This window comes from Rhinocladiella mackenziei (genome assembly GCF_000835555.1).
Source record: "Rhinocladiella mackenziei CBS 650.93 unplaced genomic scaffold supercont1.10, whole genome shotgun sequence".
Classification (NCBI taxonomy): domain Eukaryota; kingdom Fungi; phylum Ascomycota; class Eurotiomycetes; order Chaetothyriales; family Herpotrichiellaceae; genus Rhinocladiella; species Rhinocladiella mackenziei.
The window spans coordinates 578,923-602,409 of NW_013550595.1; the positions used below are offsets into that span (position 1 = coordinate 578,923).

Genomic DNA, 23,487 nt, shown 5'->3' on the forward strand with positions numbered 1-23,487 from the left:
TTTAACTAGCCCAAGTGAACTCTCATAGCTCCACTCAGGTCCGAACCCAATAGTACGCCGACAAATCTGACCAAGTGTAGGCTTGTGGGCCCCTCTCGGAGGACAAAGATTCGTGGTTGAGAGATCCTCCAGGCCGGACAGTGCCATGAATCCCGTCTAACATCGTGGTGATCGGTGGTTAGCCATTCAGCAACGGCAAGGTTTGCACCCTTATCCCAGAAAGACTCTTGTGATTCGTAGTTTCCTATGGAAAAGTGGGGAGGGGATTCGCAAGGTGACCTGTCTCTCATGCGGTTCATAGTGATGGGATGAATTCAAGAAAACAGGGATCTTTGCATTCGGTCACGTCAACTTGGGGTTAATCTTTTTGCTGGCCAGCGACCATTGCGGTCAAACCATCCACCTGAGTGCTCAACTTCTGGACAAGAGCAAGCAACTCTGCATTGTCGGCACTGCCCAAGGCAGACTTCACTGTAGAGGCGCCCATGTCAGGGGTGGCAGTTGGGGAGGTTTCGTGAAGCGCTCGTCTAGCCGTTGATGACTTGACAAAATCTCGCGCACCGTCGAAACTAAGTCGGCCTGCACTAAGTGGACGACTGGTCAAGTGGGGAGCTTTGGACATTGTCGGATGAGCACGAGAGACCATCCGTCTCGAATTCTCGTAAGCCCAGATCAGGGCCACGAAAGGAATGTGGGTAGCTTTGAGAACAAATATCCGAATGCGACGAACATCCTCGGAAGGGAAGAAAAGCCGAAGAGGTCGCAACAAGGCCAGAGGGAATAGATTGAGTGGAGGCATGAAATAGGTCAACCGACGGGAAGTACTGCTTTCGAGAACGTAGATGGAGTATTGGAAAAGATATTCCTCGCGAGCATGGGCCATGACCTGGTGTGTCAATTAGAATTGCGACCATCTTAGCCAGCGCCTGCTAAGTTAGGGGCCGCGGGTATGCGGCCACCCACGCCATCTTAAAGTCATCCCGAGGGGATTAGGTGGCCGACTTACTTCTGTCAGTGAGTTCGACACTAGCGAGACAAGAGATGTGATGAGGAGAATGTTGGTCAAGCAGACGAAAATCAGCCTGTGAAACCATGAGACGTTAGCCTCACACTCGTAAGCGCCCAGGTTGACTTCTTCCTCCGCAACTGTGTCGACAATCGAAATTTGGCGATTAAGCGCCAGTATAAGAGGGCTGGTAGTGAGTAATTACGATGACGTGGCTGACAACGGAAACGGGGCGGTGTATAGACCTACATCAACGTGTATCCAAACAATGGAGAAATCTGCCACAGATCCATGTTAGAATTGACTAGAAAGCCCGCTTGACCATTCACATACTTTAACTGCAACATCGAATCCAAGATAGCTCGACCTAGGAAGACGCTTCAGTCAATTTGCATGATGGGAGGGGTTATCTTCATACCCGAAGAAGACTTTGATCAAAAGCCACGACATCTCATTGAGACTCATACGATCTCTGGCTAGCATGGTGAAAGTAGTCAAGAAACCAAGATAGAGTACAACAATGACAGGCAAGAACATGCAAAATGCTTTGGTCTTTTCCGGAATCAGCCCTGCGTCGTTGCTGACGGGGTAAGAATACTCACCATTTCCTTCAACACTGGAATCTTCACCGGCAACATTAGCCAAGTCGCGGCAAGGCACTTTTGTAACCTACCAAACTTCCAAAATATGGATTCAGGCTCATAACCGAGAAGATTCTACGAGTATCAGTCTTGACTGGGAACCGGGATCTCACGGACCAACTCACCTTGGAACCAGAAACAACGCCACCATGGACAAAATATCAAACGCCACATCGATGATATAATGACTATCTTTGATGAGGCCGATAATTCCTGCTGGACAGTAAGTCGCGAGGCACTTCACAAGGAGGAAGGGCCGGAAAAACGGACGCGTGACAACAAAAGCGGCGCTGACGCCAATGATGGCAATATCCCAAAGAGACCAAAAGTCCGTCTGGTAAAACATCAAGCCTGCATCTTTGATCTCGCCCAACTCGTCATATGCAAAAGCCGCAATCCAAACATACAACAGGGCTTCAGTGGCAGTGATATGTTGAGGGTTCCGCTCAACGAGGACAGCGTAGTATAGGATGAGGAAGGAAACGAAGAAGGCGATTTGAAAAGCTTTCTGGTATTTGGGAACCCTCAGCCGGGTAAAGGGGTCAGCGACACGTTTGTTATAGACGCGAGGTTTCTTGACGGCGTGGACGGACAGGGACTCCCAGAAAATGACGTCCCCGTTCCAGATGTCCTCGACAATCTTCTGTACGGGGTTTTGGGAGAGAAACTTCTTCGCATCTCCAATCGCCGCGATCTCGAGGGCGTTCATTCCTGCCATCGACTCGTCCAAGTTGATGCGGGCCTTGCTGGATGGTGACTCGTCTGGAACAATGCTGGATGTGCCTCCCAGATTGCCAACGCACGCTCGTTTGGGAGGTCGAAGGCCGCCGTACTCGCTCGCGCGAGAACGAATGAGGGGCGAATGCTCACCCGAGATATCAGGGCCGAGAGTGTCATCGTTGCCATTTGCAGTAGACTCGTGGGGTGGAGAACGTATGCCATCAGGATATTGAGGGAGTTCACATAGAAGATAGTCGATGAGTTCCTTCTCCGACAAGAACGTCAAGAACTGCCAGGCGACAAGTTCACAGGCAAGGGCCCTGCTTTCATTCAGAACGCTGTCGGAATCATCCCCAGCATTGGTGAAGAGGTATCTCGCAGCCAACAACGCAGCAACGACAGCTGGATGGTGACATTCTTCACTCAGATTGGAGATCAATGGCTTAAGAGTGTGCCCGGCCACGGTGGTGCGAAGTTGTTCGTACGTGTACGCGGCATCAATAGCTTTGGAGATGTAAGCAGACAGCTTGAAAACGACATCGGAAAAACTCTCTTGGGAGTCGATAATGGGCACGTCGTCTTCCATCCACTGAATGAGCTTGCTGGAGCGTGGGGTCTGGGGATTTGTCGTGGTAGCCATGGCGGACTCGACGTAACATTTGAGATTGAAACGAAGGCCTCGGCTGCGCATGGAGACAGGTCCGGGTCGACTGGAGGCACGTAAAAGCTACCGGACGCTGTTGACATCGTATTCAAAAAAGCGCGAAGTTTGGTGATGGCCCTGCATTTTCGGATAGCCAGCCAGCCCTTCAGAGCATTAAAGCCGGCTGTGCAGGATATTCGGCGGAGTAATTTACGCTTTGTGCCACTATCAATTGACTTCAATGGACTTTCGCCATTACACAGTATAAATCCACAATCCCAACTAGACGGCCAGCAATGAAATGGATCAGACTCCGCGCGAAACTCTACTACACATCTCACGCCAACCTGATTAAGCCACGCATCTAGGTCAAGCACCTCGCGTCAAAGCGGAGATCAACGACGTCCCATATAAGAAGGTGAGATGACAAGTTCCAACCGGAACTGAAAGGTATTCTGTACACTTCTCTCTCCTTTGGCTCTGACGAATACCCAAACCCCCCTACCCAACAATCATTTTCCTATTTCTTCTTTTCCCATCATATCATTCCCAAAATGCCACCGCCCACATACTCTCTATTTACGCAATACACGATTCCCGCCCGTTCCTCCGCGGCCGTCCCAGTCTCACGTTCTCAGAAGCTCTCCGTGATAAACACGCATGGCACACAAGTGATCGACTTCTGGGCCTTTACTCTTCCCTCTACAACTCCCAGTGATAGGAACGACACGTCTTCCTCTCCTTCCACGCTCACAACCTACCTCTCCATGTCACACACACGGGCATCAACACTGCATCTATCTCCACTCGTCGACGACACACTCGTCACGGACCGTCGAGAACCAATGCTGAAACTGATCGGCGACACGACGCCGGGCCTTCACGACACGTTAATCCCGGCATGCGACATCACGCGGTACCGCCAGCTCGGAGTGCCCGAAGGCGAATACCACGCCAACTGCACGGACAACCTCTTCGCGGCTCTGTCACGGGACACGACGTACACGTTCCCGCGTGACACGGCGCCAGACCCGTTGAACCTGTTCATGAATATACCTGTAGTGCCGCTTACGCCAGGTACAGCGCGGGCGGCGAACAATTTGACGGCGGGCGCGGAGATACAGTTTCAAAACCCGATATGCGAAAAGGGTGCGAAAGTCGTCTTTGAGGCCCTGGTAGACTGTGTGGTGGTGATGAGTGCGTGTCCGCAGGATTTGGTGCGTGTGAATAATATGATGCCGACGGAGGCGCATTTTGTTGTCGAGGCATGATGCGGTGGTGGAGAAGAAGTGTTACCCGAAGAAGGGGCCAAAAGGAATGTCATTTTGTCATGAACAATGCGCGTGCTAGACCAGAGCAGCCGGATGAGTGTCTGGGAGCTATGTTCACGAGTATATCATCGAGCACAATGGAGTAGGATACGCCCGACACTATGTCATGATCGGGAACTGCTATTGAGCATCCATTACATTCCATTATTACTGGCATACCAAGACTGCTTGAGCAGACTAGCACTAGTAATTGTAGGTCATCAATGTTTTTCTCGGTGTTTACCATCGGATTCCCACCAACGCCGCCCCTGTCTCCAGCAAGTCTCTCTTGCTATTACTTGTATCGTTGGCCGAAGAGCTATGCAGTTGCAAGTTCCCAATGTCGCACCAATTATTAATGGGCAAGCAACTAAGATACTTGCACCATGAACAGGTATTGTGATATTTGTAGAAGTTGTTCAGGAGGATGACAAATGCCACCAGAACCCCAATCAATGCGCCCACCCTCAAAAGCCACCATGCCCACCAGAGTGGCTTGCGATTTTTGAAGAATCCAAGAGGTTGTTTGGCAAAAGCGGCCACATCGGCCGGTGTAGCGGCCGGGGCTGACGTGCCTAATATCGGTTTTTGGGGATGGGCAATGTCCGGCTCTGAGCTGACGTTTCGATAGGGCAAGTGGGACTCTCCAATACGTTGGCGGAGGATATTAGGAGAGTGAAGAAGGCAGATTCCAGCGGCCAGGCCCATCAGGAATCCGCCAATGTGCGAGAAGTTGTCCAGACCGGGTAAGAGGCCGAGAACGAATGAGATGACAATATCAACCAAGATCCACATCAAATCTTTGACTGGACTGCGTCGTTCATTCCAGCTGTATATCAAATCCAGGAGAACCAGGGCGAGAATGCCGAACAAACAACCCGACGCTCCCGTGGATGCAATTGCTGAGGCAGCAAAATTACCACCCAGAACAAAACCAAAAATGCCTGAACTAAAATAAACAATGGCAAATCGGATGCTGCCAATAGCCTTCTCCATTTCTCGTCCCATAGTAAGTTGCAAGAGGAGGTTGAATGCGATATGAATGAGGCCAGCGTGTAGAAACATGGGAATTATGAAGCGAAACCACTGATTGGGATGGTCGTAGTCGAATCCGGAAAAGCCACAGAGCTCCCCGAGAGAACAGTGATTACTCTGAGCATCGGGATCGGAAGTGGTGGTGTTGGGGCATGGCCATGTCGGCGGATCCGAACTGTCTTGAACTCCGGGAGTGACTCGCATGCAAGGGACAAAGCGAGCTCCCATATTAATCAGAACGTAGGTGGAGGGCCCAATCATGGGATTAAATTGTGGATGGATCATGATGGGGGATCCGGTTATGATCGCTGCTTCTCATTAGCATCGCGTTCAAGGACATCTTTTTGGGGCACCCACAATTCTTGATAATTTCAACAATGAAGACTGTTATTTGCACCAAGCTCAAGGTATATACGACCCAAGGGATTTTTCCAGAAAAGAAGCCCTTCTTCTTTTTCCCATTTGATCTTGGTAACGACGGTGGCAGTGTCTGTGAATCTGGAGAGGGAGGGTATTGTGTATGCTGATTCCCGAGGTGTTCCTGGTCTATATTAACATTTGTGTTTTGTTTGAGAGGTATTGAATCTGAGTATTGGGAGTCGCGTGAGGGGTCATGAGGCTCGTAATAGTCGGACATTGGTCTTTGAGGATATCCCTGAGAAAGACTTGATTGGTCAAGGCTGGATGTGGTGTGTGCCAGATTATAAGTGAGCGCAATACGTGACAACGGCCTGTTGTTGTTGACTGGTGCTCTGTAAGGTTGAGAGGACTGTTCCATGTAGGAATCGTGGTAATATTCGTTGGCCGCCATAATTTCGAGAATACAAAAAGCGAAGGGAACTGCTCATGAGCAAAGTGCTGGATCGGAACAGACGAGAAGTCGGTTTCTTCACCACATCTGAGTGAATTGCAAAGGTGGAAGTCAAGGGATGAAAGGTCTGCTCAATTTTGAGTGACCATCCTCATCAGGCAGGGGATCTGGCAGGCGAAGTGAGGGAGTGAAAATCCCCCGGCGAAGTGACAGGTGCCAAAGGACCCAGTGATAAGATTGCGAAGGAAGTTTGTACAGAATGTCGAGTTGGACAAGAATCCCCGGTCGGGAAGCGGCTGTTTGAAAGAGAGGAGAAGGTCTGGGAGTTAAACTAGCGAGGTCTTGAAAGGAGTTGATGGGAAATAAAACGGAAGCGAAAAGGTGAACAGAAGGTTTTGGATGATGCGGCTGCATATGCTCAAGCGTGGCTAAAGAGCCCCGGGATGGTGTTTAGCTCGTGTCGGGCGTGTCTCAAAAAACAGGAACAAGCAAGGCGCAAGAAGCTAACTGCCCCCAAATTCCGGTGTCTGTGGCTCTTACTGGTCAACTCGACTGACTTTCCTCGCCTCCTGGTCACCGGAAAGGTCCTGTCTCCCAATAAAAGTAACCCCAAGCCCCTGCTTCGTTTACGTAGCCTGCGACTGCGCCTGCGCGTTCGTCGAGCAGAAATGGGGCACTGTTGACTACATCACGGGGGTGCTGTGGCTCAGTAGAAACAATGATGCACAACAATCCAATGCTTCAGGAGGGGGAGGACAAAGAAAGAATACACTTACTTTCTTGCAATCTCTATTACATTATTGTCTTCTCTACTTGGCTATCATGAGACTCGTGATGCCTGCGAAGGCTGGACTGATTTGTTGCCGGAATGTTGGCCAGATAGTTATACCCAGACAGCGAATGACATGCTCAAAACGGTAGGCTCACCAATAACCCAACCTGATGCACTCTGTATTCGTACAAAGGTATTATTTGTTGCACAACGCCCAAAAATGCTTTGCTTCATTCACTCATAGAATCGTCAGAGTCAACGTGGAGGCGATCGAAGTGGTGGAGGGAGGGTTGAAAATCGAGGTAGCGAGCGTAAGGTTCCTGCTGCAGCTGAAATCGACAATAAAGACTCTCGAGGCGCATAAATCTGTCTGTCGTCTGGGTTTGTAGTCTCATATTCGGTTCTTCTTGTCGAGAATCATGCTGCTTTGCTTCAACGGCAACGAGCGCTATACTTGTCGGATTCGAGCAATAGCGGCAGTGATCGTGCCGGACATTCCGTGATACACTATGTCACAATTTTCCAGCTCTTTCCTGTGAGCACACAACTCTCTTTTCCTTCGTACAGGTGTAGAAGTTGTTGGCGCATGGCTTTGTCATTGTGTGCACAATTCGGGAGCACTTGAAAAGGAGCCGGTAATGTAGTATATCATCCGACATAGAGTGTTGATAATGAATGGCTGAAACCCCCAAAAGAGAGCATAGAGCAAGGCGGCGAATATGGTGAGAATGATGGTGTTGAAGACGAACTTTTCGGCCCGTGTCATAACATAGAGACCAAAGGTAACCTCATATTGGTAGTAGCGTAATCGAAGGTAATTGGAAACTTTTACCGGCATTGAGACGCGTGGTTTGCGGATATGGGAGGAACTGGATGAGGCAAGTAACTGAATAGCTGCCATGGCCATAGGCGAGGAGAAATAGTTGGCCGAATTGGGCGGCGCAGAATCGACGAAGAGAGGAAAGGGCTCGAGAGAGTGATGATGGAAGTCGAAATCGGTAACGCTGGTAGTGGTGGTACTGGTCATGGTGGGCAGAGAGGGAGAGAGTAGCAGGCGGGAGGTGGTGGATGCTTTGTACTAAAGACCGATGCAGAGGTTGACGGATGCCAGATGAGGCAAAGTACTGGCACGCGGTGATTTGCCGGGAAATCTGGCGAAATTGTGTGTTGATAAGAAATGGGTAATAGGTAATGGGACCAAAGTACGGAGTATTGAACGCGGATGCGGATTTAAGTCAAAAAAAAAAAGACGGGAGTGCGTATATTAGGGAGGTTTTGGGTTGGACGAGGCTGGAGGCTTGGAGGGCTGGAGACTAGTGCCTGGATGGGGTGGGACTTTTATTGCTGACGGATCGGCCGATACGGACGACGAGGTATATTGTTGTTGAGGGGGAGAGAAGTAGAGGAGAGGAGAAAGATGGAGCCGTAGTATATTGGGATCGTCAGAGGAAAATCCGGCACGCTGCGGATTTGCTGTGACAGGAATGACCTTTTCGCATGGGCCGCGGTCTCAGCCAGTAAGCAGGCCTGCGCCTAGTCAGTGCCAGTGCGATGTGGAGTCACGAGTCTTGCTCGTCTGATTCAAATCCTCTCCAGTCTGCTTCCACACCGGGAACTGCGGCTCAAACATTTCCTCCCACCTGACCTGGCCTACTACCCTAGGCCACGGGAGGTGAGTTGTAGCAGTATGATTTACCCTTCCTAGCCAAACTTCTGTCTGCTGAAATCCACTTCCTATCATCGCGAATGACCTTTGGGACTTTGGGACCTGAATAGCAACCCGAGGAACATCGATTTTGACTTTCCGCCACATCCGCCCGGGATCGCCAAAGGTTGCCCCCCTATCATCAATACCTCACGAGTCACCCACCACCTTTGCGGCCGATGAGTTTGTCCTCGGCGCAAATCACGCTCTCAACTGTTCACCAAAGAGTGAATAGGAGAAAGAGTCAAAGAGGACGATAAAATAATCATATTCCAAGTTGTCCTTCCATCTAGGAATTTCTTCACGGCTGCAAGAAGATACGCAATCGAGCCCATTATCTATCCTCCCATTGTGTCATCATAAAAGCTTCCAATATAACAGTTTTCCATGTATATCGCTGAAACCTTCGGCTCACTATTCCCATCCTCCTACCTTTTCATCGGAGGCAGATTCAAATCAAAATCTTCGCTGTCGTGCGCCACTCGGCCCACAATACAATTCATTTCATTTGCCACGATCAACCCTGGAGTTCGGCTTGGTATCCGATGCGTATCCAGATGAGCCATGAAGGCTTGCAACCCATGAAATGTCGGCGTTTCAATCGCGGTCGGTTTCTTGTCGCCAAACGTCCCCAGTGTCGCCAACTGGGTGCTCATGTTGTCGTCAACCCATCCCTTCGCTGCTCCCTCGGCGCAGCAGAAGTAACATGCGAACACGTCGTTACCGTTGTTCAAGTCACTGTGGTTTGCCTTGTTTAACACGTGCGATTTGGCCAGGAACACCCATCGATACTTGATGCCCCCTTCCGATACCCTGACACGCGAGTCGAATGTCTTCTCTCGCTTGGCTGCCCCTCGTCCTCCACTCGGAAGTGCTGTCGACACCGCTGCTGGCCCTTCGAAGTTGCATTTGGTGCATCGGAAGAAATAATCCGCGCCCTTCGCCCCCTTTTTATGCTCCAGTGAAAACCCCTTCTTTCGAGTCCCCAGTTGTTGACGCACCGCTCCTTTGCAAAATCCTGCGAGATTCGATTCGCTCGGTAAGTTGAGCTCTGATCCGGCGACCTGCAGATGCGGCGACGCTGGAGCCCGCATGGTGGAATCTAATGAAGGCGTGTTCGAGGCTGATGTGTCCGGTACCTCGTCCGAGGCCCTGTCCACGTGCTGCGCAATAGGTGATGTCAGGCTTGCGACTTGAACGGTTTGGCCATTGTTGAGGTCTAGTGGCGGAGGTTTCACATATCGAGGCTGGCTGTTCAACCGTGCTTCTAACGGCGACGGGGCAGGTCTGTGGATCGCCTTGGCGATACCCGGGGGAAGCGCCTTCCGAAGGGCAAAAGAACCGATTTTTGATCCGGTTGAGCTAGAAGATCGGATGGACAACGGTTTGGACTCGGCCGGCACAGTGGGAGGCTAAAGACGAAGTTGGCTCAATTCCAATTTATCGATGTTCAAATATCAACTTACTTTGATGAGGACCGGATCAACAGGAGCAGACTCCGAAGACGTTCCTGTGGCGCTAGTATGCGGTCGAGACACGGCCTGATTTTGGGGTGGGAAATTTTGCACCATTGTTTGAGGTGGAGATTGGGGCTGGGGATGCGATAGTGATTGCGGTTGATGTTGGTATCGGTGTTGCTGCTGATGCTGATACTGATATCCATATTGCATTGGCGATTGCTCCTGCGGATGGATTTGCTGCGTGTATTGTTGATATAGTGGGGACGATGCGAGAGCCGCCGGGGGACGACTTCGAGCATCCAGAGCCGCAACATATTCCAAAGTGCTGTAATCGGGATTCAAGGGAACGGTCTGGTGCTGACCGATTTGTGGTGACCGGGTCGATGTTCCTTGGTCGCGAGGCTGCTGCTCCTCAGGCCGGGAGCCGTTGTCGAGCTCGTGCACCTGGCTAAGCGGGACAGGACGGGAGAAGCCGGTCTCGCCTGGGAACCCAGGACTTCGTTGGGGTGGCGGACTCGGTTGCGGAATATTGCGGACATCTGCAGTGGGAGGTTGATAGAAGCTTGACTCTGGAGGAAAATTTTGTCCTTTCTCGTCGATAACATGCGTCGGTGCGGGTGAGCTTGACTTATATGGTGGAGGAGCACCGGCATGGGGCGATGCCGCGCGATCCACTCTCTGTTGAAAACTTCCAGTGCTAGGGCCGGTAGAGTCGACGGCATTCTGACTGGGTTGTCTCTGCATGGGAGGGGGGAGCGCTGGAACACTGTCTTCACCAGGAGTTCGGCCTTTGGACTGGTCTCTTTCACTTGAGTTGGAGAAAGATGAATTCATCGATATCCTTCGTTGCGGCGTAAGACCACCAGAGGGTTTGCGATCATGACCAACGGCTGTCCTGGAGCTGTATGTTGAGTAAGATGTTGCAGACTGGTTGTCCAAAGGCCTTGTTCCGAAAGAGGAATGCGTACTCCTGCTACTGGAGTAGGCCAAAGAACCCGGGAGTTGGGTTTTGTCAGGCTCGTCAAGGTACGGTCTGGAAATTTGCTTCATCGCCGCCGTAGCCGTTGACATGCGTTGATAGAGTTGGCCCAAGCATACCGTCGCATTCACGCGACTGTCATCCGATGTCTCCCTTAACGTGTGAAGATCCAACGCCGCTTCATCCATATACACTTCCCGCAAATGCGTAATGACCACCTGCTGCAGAGTGATCAAAATATCTTTCATCTGCTCCCGAGCGGTGGAGTCGCCACGGGCATATGTCTCCCCGAAACGACGAACATCGTGGTCGTACTGGCTTTGAACTGCCACACATCCCAGTGACAGAGAGTCCTCAAAGTCTTTGGTCAGATGCTCTGGTAGGATGAATTCCTCGGACTTCTTTTGCTTATCCTTGAGCCGTAGCACCAGCTTTGATGCATCTCGGTATGCGCCGATTACTACATTGATTGACACGTTAGTCACGAGTTCCCAAACCTGGTGAGCATTGCATCAACGAGAGCGCGGCTCGGGTAGGTGGCCGATCTGCAACATTGCACAACCCGAATTTCTGTGTTCTACCAGTCCATCAACGGGCGTCATACAGAACCATCCCAGAAATAGCCCTTCAGAACGACGAGCCCCCGGTTTGACAAGTGCGGGGCATAACTCATTCGGGCAAGATCTCCGTTGACATTGTTTGGATTCACGGACACTTAGATGGGAAGTTGAAATTCGTTGAGCTTACCTGCTTGAACGCATGACTCGACCGACATGACATCCATGATTTCAATTCCAGCGTTATGCTTGAAAAGAACAACCTTGACGTCGTTTGGCAGAGGTCTCAACGGTAGAAAAAGACGATCGGTCTGGTGTCAGCTCATCGAGGCGATTTCAGGTGCTTTCAATATCGGATGAAAGCCAAAGCAAGGGATAAAAACAGAACTTAACGCAGAGGGGGCGGAGGAACAAAAATATACCGACGAAAATATCGTATTTTTGAGCGCTGCGGCTGAGTCAGGCTATTGGAGGACGGAAAACCTCCTTACGAGAGTCGCAAAGGCATCCATACCCATGTTGCAGGCAGCCTACCCGCAATTCCTCACATTCAATTGTCCGCTATCCCATGCAAGGGAGCCCAAAAAGGCGCGGCGAATAAAGCGAACTGGGGAAAGAGTTGGCCAGACTCCCTGGGCTGTGCTGAGTCTGGCTGGCCCAAGTCAAGCCTTCAACACGAACCTGAGATACACCATCTGGCCGGCCCAATGATGCATCCCCTGTCGACCCGGGGGGCCATATGGCCCAGTGGCCAGGTCAACAAACTCTCCCTGTTGAAGCTCGTCTTTCTCTAACGGTCAGCCGCGTCCGCGGCCCTGTTGCTGAATTCGCTGCAGCACTTGGCTTGCAGGCGATAGAGCCTTCGAAAAGGCGAGATCTGTTTTCCCATTGGTTTTGAATCTCTTAGCAGTGTTGGAGCTGAATGTAGGGGAGCCAGAAATGTAGTGGAGCCAGAAAAAGGTGGAGGAGAATCTACCAGTGATGGCTGGCGAGGCGGGCATCTAGAACTTCCCCCCCTTACATGATCTCCTTGGTCAGCGATCTAGCGATCGGGTAGTTGAAGTGATCATGAAACCATGAAGCAACGAGCCTGCCACGATAAGCTTGAAGTCCTTGCCCAAAATGCTCGCGATCCACGTAGCGTGGTGGTTTTATCCGAGAGATTGGATTTTCGCCAGATTCCTGCGTCCTCTCTGTCCTTCGGCCAGTTGGCAGCCGCGTGAAACTCCCCTGATTGTTTTTTTTTTTTTTTTTGACACCAGACTGGAAGCCCTAAAGCAGACTAAGCCACCAGCTAGTCGACGCCCATTGGATCCACGTCTGGCCATACTCTCGAAGGGGAACTACAGTACTCAAGCTTTGGGGTCTTCTGCACAAGCCACGTGCGGCTCAGACACCGTGGAAGGTTTACCACGTCGTCGCCTTGCGGACTTTTGAGTCAAATACCTGGAGTGAACTGACGTCTCGCAGATGAAACACCATGTAAGTTACACTCGGAATCATCTGCCCAGGCAGTCCAGCTTCCACTAGCACAGGGGTTATCCGAAAAATCACCTATCTAAACCCTCCTCTAATTTATTGGCTCAGACCTCGTTTTATTCAAATCTCCTACAATCATAGCTGGGCCTTGCCGGAAACAAGCATTTGAATGGCGGAGGCAGTCAACGGCACAAAACCTGAACCCTCCCTCTCGATCCAATACATCTTGTCCTTGTTGCCTGCAGGGATCCGAAAGCCTGTGGTCGTCAGTCCTGGGAAAATGAAAGACGGGAGAAGGATAAAGATACAGATACGCGAGTGACGAGGTGGCATACTCACCATCCTTTCGGAGTCCTGTCTTCAGTTTTTTCATGATGACTGAAACCCGTTCGCTACCACTATCGCCAGTCATCCCTCCTTGGTCTGGAACTGCATCCTCGTTGACCAGGACCCTGACGAATCGGGGTACGGCGTACGCCGGAAGAGCGCTCTCTGAAGTCCGAAGCCAGCGTTCCAGTTGTGACATCGTTTCATTTTGCACGCGTTCAAATTGACCGGGAGCAACATCATGCAAGGTGATTGCTGCACAACCCAGTTGTCCATCGTATCCATAGTGATTCATGGCAATTGCATATACGTTCACCGATGCAATGCGAGGGTGCCGACTGAGCCAGTTCTCGACCTCGGTGGTGGAAATATTGTGTCCTTTTGCACGGTAGGTGTCGCCTAACCGATCATGAAATGAAATGAAGCCGTCTTTATCCTACACGATAATCTGTCATTCAGCAAAAAAGCGCTTCGCCCACGGAGACGTCGGCATGTAGATGGCTACCCATTGAAGGGATCATGGAAATGTCGGAACTTACTATCATCAAAGCATCTCCGATCCGGAAGAACTCATCGCCCTTCTCAAAGACATTCGTCAAGGTTTTCTTCCGAGTGGCATCTGCACCACCCTCGCCAACATAATCATGTTTTCTCTGGATCGGTGGAGCAATCCTACATATGGACTCCCCTATCTCCCCGGGCTTTGTCGGGATACAGAACCCCGTCTTGGGATCTCTCACCAACTCTCCGCTTTCGATGTCGGTTTTGACAATGTAGAAGGTGTTCTGCCCGAACCACCGACTGCGCATGATTGGCCCCCATCGAGCGACTTTGCCAACACCGAGATCATTCTTGTTTGAATTAATCAGGGAGACGGTAGCCTCACTCGCTGAATAATATTCCACAATCCAGGGAATGCCGAATCTTTCCCTTACTGCTCGCCAAACGTTGGGGGCAAGACCAAGCCCAAAGGCTAGATCGACTCCATGATTCTTCTCATCCGGAAATCGAGGATCTAGAGATGCCTGAACCAGGTATCGGAACATCTCACCAATGTAGAGGATCGCATTCGCATGGGATCGACGGCAATCGGCCCAGAACTCCCGACGTGAAAATCGCCTGGCAAGAATGACGGTTCCGGATGAGGCAAAAGTGGCCGGCAACGCTGCAAATGACGCCGTGCCGTGAAACATGGGCAAACAGATGTAGAACCGTCGGTATTTTTCTTGCATCCCCGGCCATCTCTTGGAGCACCCGGTCAAGTGGTTGTATCCCAACGGCCAATTGAGTGCTTTGGGCATTCCCGTCGTTCCGGATGTGAACAGGTACTGCGCAGCATCGGTGGGGCCAACCTTGGGTCTCGTTGATTTGGGGAAGTCTCCCATCTCCGGAGTGACAGGGGGCAGGCCGTCATGCTTTACCAGATATACCTCTGGGAGTTCCGAGGTAGTGGGCGGGTACGAATTGTAGTCGTACAGGACAGTCGCCCGCAGATGAGGTAGCTGTGAAGATTCGTTTCCCGTGCCCGCAGACAGTGCTTTTACGGCAATGTCCCACAGCTCATATGTGGTGATGAAAACCTCGGACTGACTGATCTTGAGACAGTGCCTGATGTGACGACCCGTGATGGCTGTATTGATTGGGGCGGGAATGCCGCCGATTTTATATAGCGCCCACCACGCGATGAGAAACTCTGGCGAGTTGTTGATAAACATTCCCACCACGGTCCTGTTCTTGATCCCCAGCCGCTGGAAAGCTTCGGCCAATCGACCAATCTCCTCGCGAAGCTGGCGATAGGTCCAAGTCCGACCCTCAAATACGAATGCTTCCTTGTTCGTATGGTGATTGTCGGCATATGTAGAATGGAGGACATGGTAGAATGACCAGTCATCCTCGCCATGTTCTTTGAACATATCCTCGGCGTACTGTTGAAGTCGCTTGGCTCCTCGAACCTGTGCGATATCACTCCTGACGGAGTATTTGGCATCGAGATACATACCAGTGGCAGCTAGAGCAGCCGCCGCGACGCTGGAGATCAAAGCCATCTTAGCAATTGACTGGGTAATGCGTCTCTTCACACGAACATTGTGAGTACCAGAGGGACATCCTCCGTCGCCAGACCGGTCTGATAGCGAGCCTCGGAATAAGATTCGTGTGGAGGTCCAGCATTGGATCAATAGCCGAATTAGCGTGAGAATTGTATCGAGGCCTTCTCCCGTAATCGTGGAGTAGATGCGGGGAGAACAAACACACACTTCAATTTAGCCATTCCGAATCGACGAGGCTGTGCCAAGAACATTACTCAGCCTGATCACAATTGTCGACCAATATCATGAGGCCTCCAAGAGGACGTAAATGGGCAGCTCTCCAGCAGCAATTTGGGGAACTGTAACCTTCGATATGTATGCCACGTGATCATTGAAGCATTACGACTTGTACTTCTGGTAGATTTAGGAGAACAAGGAGGGCATCCACATCCTCTTCAACATTTTACCGGACTTTGTTCTCAGACCCGAAGGGCAGTATCGATATTTTCAGGTATCTTACACTAGGGCCGAAACTGGCTTAGTGAGCCTCGGATCTTTCTATCAAAGCCAACCGATAAGCAGTTTCTTATCAACCCCTGGAAATCTATGTGAAATATTTCATTATACACAATGGATTCTTCGGTTAAGATCGCCCCGACTTTTACAACACCGTTCATGGACAGGAGAATTGACTTATCGAATTTTCTGTCAGTAGATTCTTCGCTCCCCAGCCTCTGATTAGACTGTTTTGGGTTGCATGTGGCTCTCTGTGCGTGCACCTGACTAAACCCTTGACAGCTAGCATTGGCTCCTCCTGAAAGAGCAAACTGCAATTTCTGACCCCTGAGCAAAAATTCCCCTGCGCATGGCTTGGTGGCTTTTCGCTAGCCCCACAGCAGATTGAGTTTTCTTCAGGGGGGAGGGGGGTTCATGGTTCAGCACAAAGCACACGCGTTCTTCCAAGGCTCTATCTGCTCCCACACGGCGGTTTACGCAAGCCTTCGAATCGTCCCACGTCCTTTCGTTCCCTTTCCCACGACGGCAACTGCCTTGTACCAACCTGTTCAAATGACTTGTTTCTTCCCTTGTGACGATCGCAGCTCTGATTTCTGCCTTTCTGTCGGTTTCTATTCTGTGTTTTTGTGCGTTTGTTGCCACTTCTAGCTCCGTTTTTGTCTTTGGTCTGCTTGTTGCTCTGTCGATTCGCTGATCATCGCGTCAACTCCTGTCGTTCCATCCCCCTATTTCGTTTTTCTGGGCACCACAACTTCATAACCGCTTCCGCCTGTTCATTCCTTCCGGCTTCGAACTTCAGCCTAATAACGGGCCGTCCTTGATATCTCGGTCTTGACAGTGAAGGACTATTCACTCCTTCAGCTTTTGATTCAAATGGGTTTTGCCTGACACCCTTCAGTCACCTGACTCTTTCTTTTTTTTTTTTTTTTTTTTCCCCCCGCGATGGACTCTTCTAAACCCGTCTTCCTTGCTCTTGTTGGTATTCTGAGTGCGCTTTGGAGACAATACCAAATCCGTACTTTCCCGACAACATTTCAACAGGACGCCTGGACTGGATGGCTCAGTTGGACACTGTTATACTTCGGATTTCGGGTCTATACCTCCAATCGGCAAGCCCTTGTCGAGGCATCCGAGTCAACCAGCAAAGCACATGATGGGTTCTGGTCAGAACATCTTAAAGTATTCGCCTTGACTGTGGCTGGCGTTGTTGCTCTGATTGTTCAAAGTCAAGGCGTGTCTCCCTTTGTGGCCGTAAGTACTCAAGGTTTCTCCAAGAGAATACAAACTTATTCATCCATCAGCCTCTGGTCACTCTAGCTACTCTTTCTTTAAATGCGATAGCACCACCGGACCAAGATGCAACATATTTTCTCGGAGTGGCTGAACTAAAGAACGAGCAAACTGCCCAGAACACCGCTTTAGTCGACCAAACCTGTTCCCGACTACACATTCGCTTATGGCTTCCTATAAATCTCATCCTATTTCTGACCCTGGCTGGCTCAGTATCTTACGAGAGTGCCTTGATTTCTGTTGCGGTAACAAACAGCATCCTGTTCTTGCTGGCCCGAACGGCCATATTCACCTTGCTTCCGCGGATGAGCCGAATTAATGATTTGCCACGTTCCAAAATTGATATTCCGGTTGACTGGAATCTACTCTCAAAACTGTCGCGGCTTTCAGTTTTCTCTTACACCTGTCTCCTCGGTTTCTCAATTCCCGACTTAGTTGCTCCAAGCCCGATAGTCCTGCTCAATGCATTTGCCCAAGCCGCTTGGTGGTTTGCTGTGCTCATTTTGGTGACTAACACCGTTACTCGATCTAATACCATTTTTGCTAACTGACTGGCAGAGCGCCGCACGACATCCAGCCACCGCCACCAACATCGAAACGGTCGCTACGAGCTTAGATCTGCAAATCAGCAGCGATCAACAGCTGAGTGTTTTTTTGGCGTCTATATCTGCCATTGGTGCGCTCTGGCACACGGTGACAAGCATTACCCTGAACCACAAATATCGAAATTGGTTGTACCTGCTGATCTTGGTTCCGTTGTTCAGCAAAGTCAACCTTGGCGGATTTCAGCAGGAGAAGAGCTCCCCCGAAGAGGGTTCAACGGGACTGCATCCGATTGAGAGCATCGCTCAGCAGGCTCGTACCGAATTCCTAATCTTGCAAGACAAGCAGTCAAAGAATTTGGACCAGGCAACCAAAGAATATGCCCGGCGGTATGGAAGATTACCGCCTCCTAATTTTGACAAATGGTTCGAGCTCGCAATGCAACATGAATTTCCTTTGGTGGACGAATTCGATGCCGTGATGAAGTCACTTGAACCTTTCTGGGGAGTTCCCCCCTTGACGTTGCAAACACTCAGCCAAAACGCCATAGCACGAATTCCGGATGATCTGGCTAAGTACGAGATTCAAAACCACAAGGTAACGGTGACTCGGGGAGATGGGGCCACTTGGGTTCGAGAATCTATGGCCGGGCTGCTTCCTAAGGAGTGGGCTGCCTTACTCCCGAACATGACCATTGGAATCAACGTCAACGATGAGCCAAAGGTTTCCGTCCCTCGGGACATGCTGGACGAGGCCATGGGTCTGACTCGATCACACGGCTCTCATCAGCGACTCGCCCAAGATGCCGACCGACAAGTTCCTTGGCGATCTCCGAGATTTCTAGACATCGGACAACAGGACGCATGGGAGTCGATGATCGTATCATGTCCAGCAGATTCTCCCGCAAGAAACCAATTCTGCCCGTCAAACCCCACCGCAGAATCCCTTTTCTTCATTCGCAATCACACGCAGAGCATGGATGTATGTGAACACTGTGAACTTCAAAATTTGGAAGGATTTCTCTTCTCGCCAGAGACTCTTCGACTCACCCATTCCCTCGTCCCGATTTGGTCACAAGCCAAAATCTCTTCGTTCAACGACATCATCTTCCCTAGCTCATATTATAAATTGAGACGGGCCGACTATGTCGAAAGAGATGACCCGGACTGGAAACGCAAAGACAATAAGCTTTACTGGGTGGGCGCGTCGACCGGGGGACACCAAACGGAAACCAACTGGAAACAAATGCAACGTCAGCGTCTGGCTCTCCTGACGCACAATAAGTCCACGGAACCAATTCAGCTTCTCCGTGAAGAAGAATCGGGGATCTGGAAACCATATAAATCAACCATGTCAGAGATCTCTTCACTGTTTTCGACTCGTGTTGTGGAACTGGCACCGCAATGCGACAAAGCGGCCTGCGAGGCTCAGAAGGCCGCCTTTGAGATCGGAGAGAAACCTTTCAGAGACCCAGCCGCGGCAGCGTACGCACACAAATTCCTCCTAGACGTGGATGGAAACGGGTTCAGCGGTCGATTCTACAAGCTTCTGCACTCCAAGTCGGTGGTCCTTAAACAGACTCTGTTTACAGAGTGGCACGATGACCGACTTCTTCCCTGGGTCCATTATATTCCTGTCAGCACGAGCTTTGAAGAATTACCGGAGCTCATGAGATTCTTGGCCACGACCGAGAAGGGTGAGGAGATCGCATCTCGCATAGCCCGAGAAAGTCGCGAATGGGCAGCCAAGGCATTGAGAGATATCGATTTGTCTCTGGTCTGGCTACGGATGCTCCTGGAGTATGGCCGACTCACCGATCCGTCACGAGATTTTTCGTGAAGGTGATTCTTGAAGTCTTCAATGGCAGACACTTTGTGTTTGATCGAAAGGTGCTCCAGGAAGAGATGTTTTACTACAGCAGGGGGGAGGGAAATGACCGGTCGCCCGGCGTTTCCATATTCGACACGAACTATCAAGCATCATGACAATGGCTTAGGGGGAATAGATTAGAATACCCTGAGAAGGAAAGGAAGTAAACTAGGTAGATGCGTTCTTTGGTGAACTAGAATGAAGGAACCATATCAAATATGTATCCCTACATAGAGGAAGGAAGCTTCAGGTGTACCAGTCAATCCCCATCCTAGGTGTTAGTAAGGCTATTTGTCGGTCTGATATTCACCTACTGCAGCTCAATCCCAGCGCTTGTGCTCGTGCTTGTTTGCTCTACGACACCCTTGATTGCATCTACAATTCATACCTCGACTGTGCTACGGCGGGCTTCGCCTACAAAAGCTCAGACCACATGAACCACTTTCATCAATAACTGCGGCTACACCAGTGGAGACTGCTGCTCGAGCCAATATCACCACTTCATCTCGGTGACACGGGCCTGTGTGCGAAGTAGGCGCCTGGTTCAATCTCACAGCATGCTTTCGATACATTCATCCAATTCTCCCCTGATCATCATATCTCTCTGGCCACGACAGATGTTCCGGCCGGAATGATCTTGAACTTGCCCATAGCACAAACGGTAGCAATAGCGAGAGATTTTGTTTCTGTTTCATGGCCTCCCCTTCTGAATAGGACCACGAAATGTTGTGACCGAAAATTCCGGCGGATCCTTATTATTTACCGGCAGTACTCAAGCAGAGTATATGTTCGCGATGCGCAGTTATCTCCGACACGTCCCCCGTCTACTCTCGCGCCCGAGGAATGTGCTCAGATCTCGTCAACATTCAATCCAGTTGATGTTTCGATGGCAACACTGATCACCCTCCCCTCGTTTTGCTTTCAATCCACTTCGACCAAATACATATCCCACCCAAAAAAATCCATCTTGCTGAGCCGAACTCGAGCAGCCGATCTCAAGTGCGCTAAACCATCCATGTACCAAACGAACATTCCTTCGCTACAAAACAAAACATGGACGAATCAAACACGATGAATACGTACCACGACACAAAGAACCCCTCCCTTCTCAACTTATCGGATCCAAACGCCTCAATAGCTGGTGTCGGCCGTGGTGTGACGCCGTTGGAACAAGAGGTCCTAGATGAATATGAGCGACTGGCGAGGAATATGAAAGAGGTGAGTTCCGAGATCGACTCCTCTCTCTTTATTTCCTTTTTCCCTTGTTTATTGCGTCTTTTTTTTTGGGTGGGGGTCCTTCGCTGCATTTGGTCGCTGGAGAGAAATCGGCATCGGCATCAGAGGCAGTATCAAATGAAATGCGATGGAAAGGCAGGGGCAAGTCGTTGTCATCATTATTGTCATTGTCAAATCAAAATTGGGGCCAGAACCAAACAAGGCGGTGTCATTCATTCATTCATTCATTCCCCCCCAACCCTACCGACTACCAACATCTGCGACTATTTCAAATTTCGCCTTCAAAAAGAGCGCTGCGCCATACGGCTCTTGCTCAACGCAAGCATGACTAATTTCTCCAAACATTCAGCTCTCCAACATTCTCGCCTCCTTATCCAGCGGCCCTATCACGCTCGAAATCGCCGAAGGGCTCCGGCTACTCGAACGAAAAGCATCGAGTGTCTACACGTTAATGAAAGCAAGCGTGTACAGCATCGTGTTGCAGCAAGGGCAATTAGATGGGGTAGAAGGAGAGGCGGGGAGTATTACGGATGGTAGAGAACAGGATGAAGATGGTGGGCGATGAGCACCCATGAAGGAGCGAGGGCTTTTCTAGTAGTGTGCATGATACGTGTGATGAGTTACGATGGCCACGAGAATCTATTAGCGAGGACGGAAAGGCGAGAGAGGGACATAAAAGGTATGAGTGTCTCACGGCCGACCACGATTGAGGCAGAGAGGGATACATATCCAAAAGAAAGGAATGCAAATGGACAAAGCCACCAGCGTCGAGAGTCAAGTGAGCTTCGGCGCCGCGCCAGATCGACTCCGCGCTCTTCTGTGGTTCTGACGACGTATGTGATGGACATATGATACAGGATGGAGGGAATGTGCGGTATTCAGGGAACCACCACACTTTGCTTGCTTTTTTTGGTCAAGCCTGCCGGCGAGTATTAAGTCATCCCAGCATAGTACACTTTTCTGACATCGACCAACTTCTTCCCACGGGCTCTAGCAATATCTTCTGGATGTTTCTGGCTTAATAAAGCCTGCACAGCGGCTTTGACAGTGTTCATGGGATTTCTTGACCGAGTCACTTTGGCGGCGAGGTCATGAATGCCTGCACACTTGCATATTTCCCAGATATACTGCTGACAGCGGAGGCCAAACCCTGGATACTTCTGTTAGTCTCTACTGTAATGGCCAATTGAGTTCATAGGGGCGGGGAGAGTAAAGATTTCTGCTCACTGACCAGGAGGTCGCGCATAAAGTTCCAATTCTGTCGCGCTGACTTTGCCATTGACATCGCCAAAGATGGTTCGATCTTCATATCGCAAGATCGGCGTCATGTTTCGAATGGCTCGATACTGACTTTGAAGTATACTGTCTCCTCCTTCGGCTGCTTTTCCTTCTCCAATCCCGATCAGTCCATTGCCATTTCCAGCAACGCTCAGACAATATATTTTTTGAATCTTTCCCAGTCTCGTCTGATTCACTACTCTGTGCATTAGAATAGTTTTGACACGGAGCGCAGAGATTTGTTTTTGATTATATCCGGTCATTTGCATGAGCTGGACGAGCGCGGGCGACGGTGCTTGTTCGTCAAGTGGTTCACCATTCTTGCTGGTGCGACGTTTTTTGATCTTTTGTTGGGCAACTGTAGGTATCTTGGGCAAGTCTGGAGCTAGTGCGGTACGGGGTCGGAGCTCTGCCTCTTCCCGGCCAACTGTCAACCGTTGATTCTTGTCAAAATTATCCCACATCTCTTGTGTCAATGCGCCATCGTCGTCGGTGTCGGGTAATGATTTCATGAACCGGACCAAATCCTCTTCCAGTTCATCTTCCGTTTTCAACCGAGAATGGTCATCGATGTTGGTCCATGGTTGTTTCACTGATTTATCGACCACGGGGTCCAATTTGGTCATGTCGTCAAAGTATTTCATCCTCCAAGGGTCTGTTCGCATGCCAGTTTGCTTTTCCAATTTCTCGGGATCAATGAGCTTTTGGGCAGCCTCGATTGCGGCTCGTTGTTCGGGGGAATACTGTTGGGGAATGGCGCCATTTTCGGAGGGAAACTCTTTAGCTATCCGATTGATGTCAAGTTGGTTGGCTGTCGCTTTGACACTGGCAAATCGTGGTTTTCGTTTCTGCTGAATGGGAGAGGAATGGAATTGGCGACGAGCGATTGAGGACGGCCGAAAAGAGCGGGAAAAGAGACAAAACAGACATTCAGAGGATCGGGCGACACTCATGCTGTCTAGAGCAGCACGAAGCTGCGGGAGGAAAAGGAGGGAAGCCCGCGTTGTAGATGGATTGAGTCGGAACAAATGTTTTTTGTTCGACGGCGGAAGCTCCTTTAGGCTTGGCATTGATGAGCGCTAAGCTCTTTCGGTAATGTCTCACGTTTCCTTTGCATTCCTGTACAAACCCAAACCTCCCCAGAATTGTTGCTTCGGCCATTCTGATTTACCTGAGATACCGTTGGAACTCCTCCGTGATGGCTTTGACCACTCGAACAGATCTCCTAACGACATTTTCCTTGCTAAACTGACCGGAATGGAATCGGGCAAGGCTAGTGAATT

General features: G+C 50.4%; 9 protein-coding genes across 9 annotated transcripts; 3 read left to right on the forward strand and 6 right to left on the reverse strand.

Moving 5' to 3' along the window:
- Positions 1–358: 358 nt before the first annotated feature.
- Z518_10896 (uncharacterized protein) lies at positions 359–3,007 on the reverse strand (the record flags this gene model as incomplete). The annotated part of the gene is made up of 8 exons (XM_013411727.1): positions 359–886; positions 1,007–1,082; positions 1,256–1,284; positions 1,340–1,373; positions 1,425–1,575; positions 1,676–1,722; positions 1,773–1,860; positions 1,918–3,007. The coding sequence occupies 8 exons, from the start codon at positions 3,005–3,007 to the stop codon at positions 359–361; spliced, it is 2,043 nt and encodes a 680-aa protein (XP_013267181.1).
- A 557-nt stretch (positions 3,008–3,564) lies between these two features.
- Positions 3,565–4,281, forward strand: Z518_10897 (uncharacterized protein; the record flags this gene model as incomplete). The annotated part of the gene is made up of 1 exon (XM_013411728.1): positions 3,565–4,281. One exon carries the CDS (start codon positions 3,565–3,567, stop codon positions 4,279–4,281), a length of 717 nt encoding a protein of 238 aa, XP_013267182.1.
- A 279-nt stretch (positions 4,282–4,560) lies between these two features.
- On the reverse strand, positions 4,561–6,166 carry Z518_10898 (uncharacterized protein; the record flags this gene model as incomplete). Its single annotated transcript, XM_013411729.1, has 2 exons — positions 4,561–5,663; positions 5,713–6,166. The coding sequence occupies 2 exons, from the start codon at positions 6,164–6,166 to the stop codon at positions 4,561–4,563; spliced, it is 1,557 nt and encodes a 518-aa protein (XP_013267183.1).
- Positions 6,167–7,533: 1,367 nt separating this feature from the next.
- Positions 7,534–7,965, reverse strand: Z518_10899 (uncharacterized protein; the record flags this gene model as incomplete). The annotated part of the gene is made up of 1 exon (XM_013411730.1): positions 7,534–7,965. One exon carries the CDS (start codon positions 7,963–7,965, stop codon positions 7,534–7,536), a length of 432 nt encoding a protein of 143 aa, XP_013267184.1.
- A 1,106-nt stretch (positions 7,966–9,071) lies between these two features.
- Z518_10900 (uncharacterized protein) lies at positions 9,072–11,866 on the reverse strand (the record flags this gene model as incomplete). The annotated part of the gene is made up of 3 exons (XM_013411731.1): positions 9,072–10,055; positions 10,110–11,542; positions 11,830–11,866. 3 exons carry the CDS (start codon positions 11,864–11,866, stop codon positions 9,072–9,074), a joined length of 2,454 nt encoding a protein of 817 aa, XP_013267185.1.
- A 1,387-nt stretch (positions 11,867–13,253) lies between these two features.
- Positions 13,254–15,490, reverse strand: Z518_10901 (uncharacterized protein; the record flags this gene model as incomplete). Its single annotated transcript, XM_013411732.1, has 3 exons — positions 13,254–13,375; positions 13,458–13,881; positions 13,985–15,490. The coding sequence occupies 3 exons, from the start codon at positions 15,488–15,490 to the stop codon at positions 13,254–13,256; spliced, it is 2,052 nt and encodes a 683-aa protein (XP_013267186.1).
- Positions 15,491–16,930: 1,440 nt separating this feature from the next.
- Z518_10902 (uncharacterized protein) lies at positions 16,931–19,660 on the forward strand (the record flags this gene model as incomplete). Its single annotated transcript, XM_013411733.1, has 3 exons — positions 16,931–17,239; positions 17,290–17,784; positions 17,837–19,660. 3 exons carry the CDS (start codon positions 16,931–16,933, stop codon positions 19,658–19,660), a joined length of 2,628 nt encoding a protein of 875 aa, XP_013267187.1.
- A 1,083-nt stretch (positions 19,661–20,743) lies between these two features.
- On the forward strand, positions 20,744–21,491 carry Z518_10903 (uncharacterized protein; the record flags this gene model as incomplete). Its single annotated transcript, XM_013411734.1, has 2 exons — positions 20,744–20,908; positions 21,276–21,491. 2 exons carry the CDS (start codon positions 20,744–20,746, stop codon positions 21,489–21,491), a joined length of 381 nt encoding a protein of 126 aa, XP_013267188.1.
- Positions 21,492–21,858: 367 nt separating this feature from the next.
- Z518_10904 (uncharacterized protein) lies at positions 21,859–23,157 on the reverse strand (the record flags this gene model as incomplete). Its single annotated transcript, XM_013411735.1, has 2 exons — positions 21,859–22,076; positions 22,158–23,157. 2 exons carry the CDS (start codon positions 23,155–23,157, stop codon positions 21,859–21,861), a joined length of 1,218 nt encoding a protein of 405 aa, XP_013267189.1.
- Between the last annotated feature and the right edge of the window lie 330 nt (positions 23,158–23,487).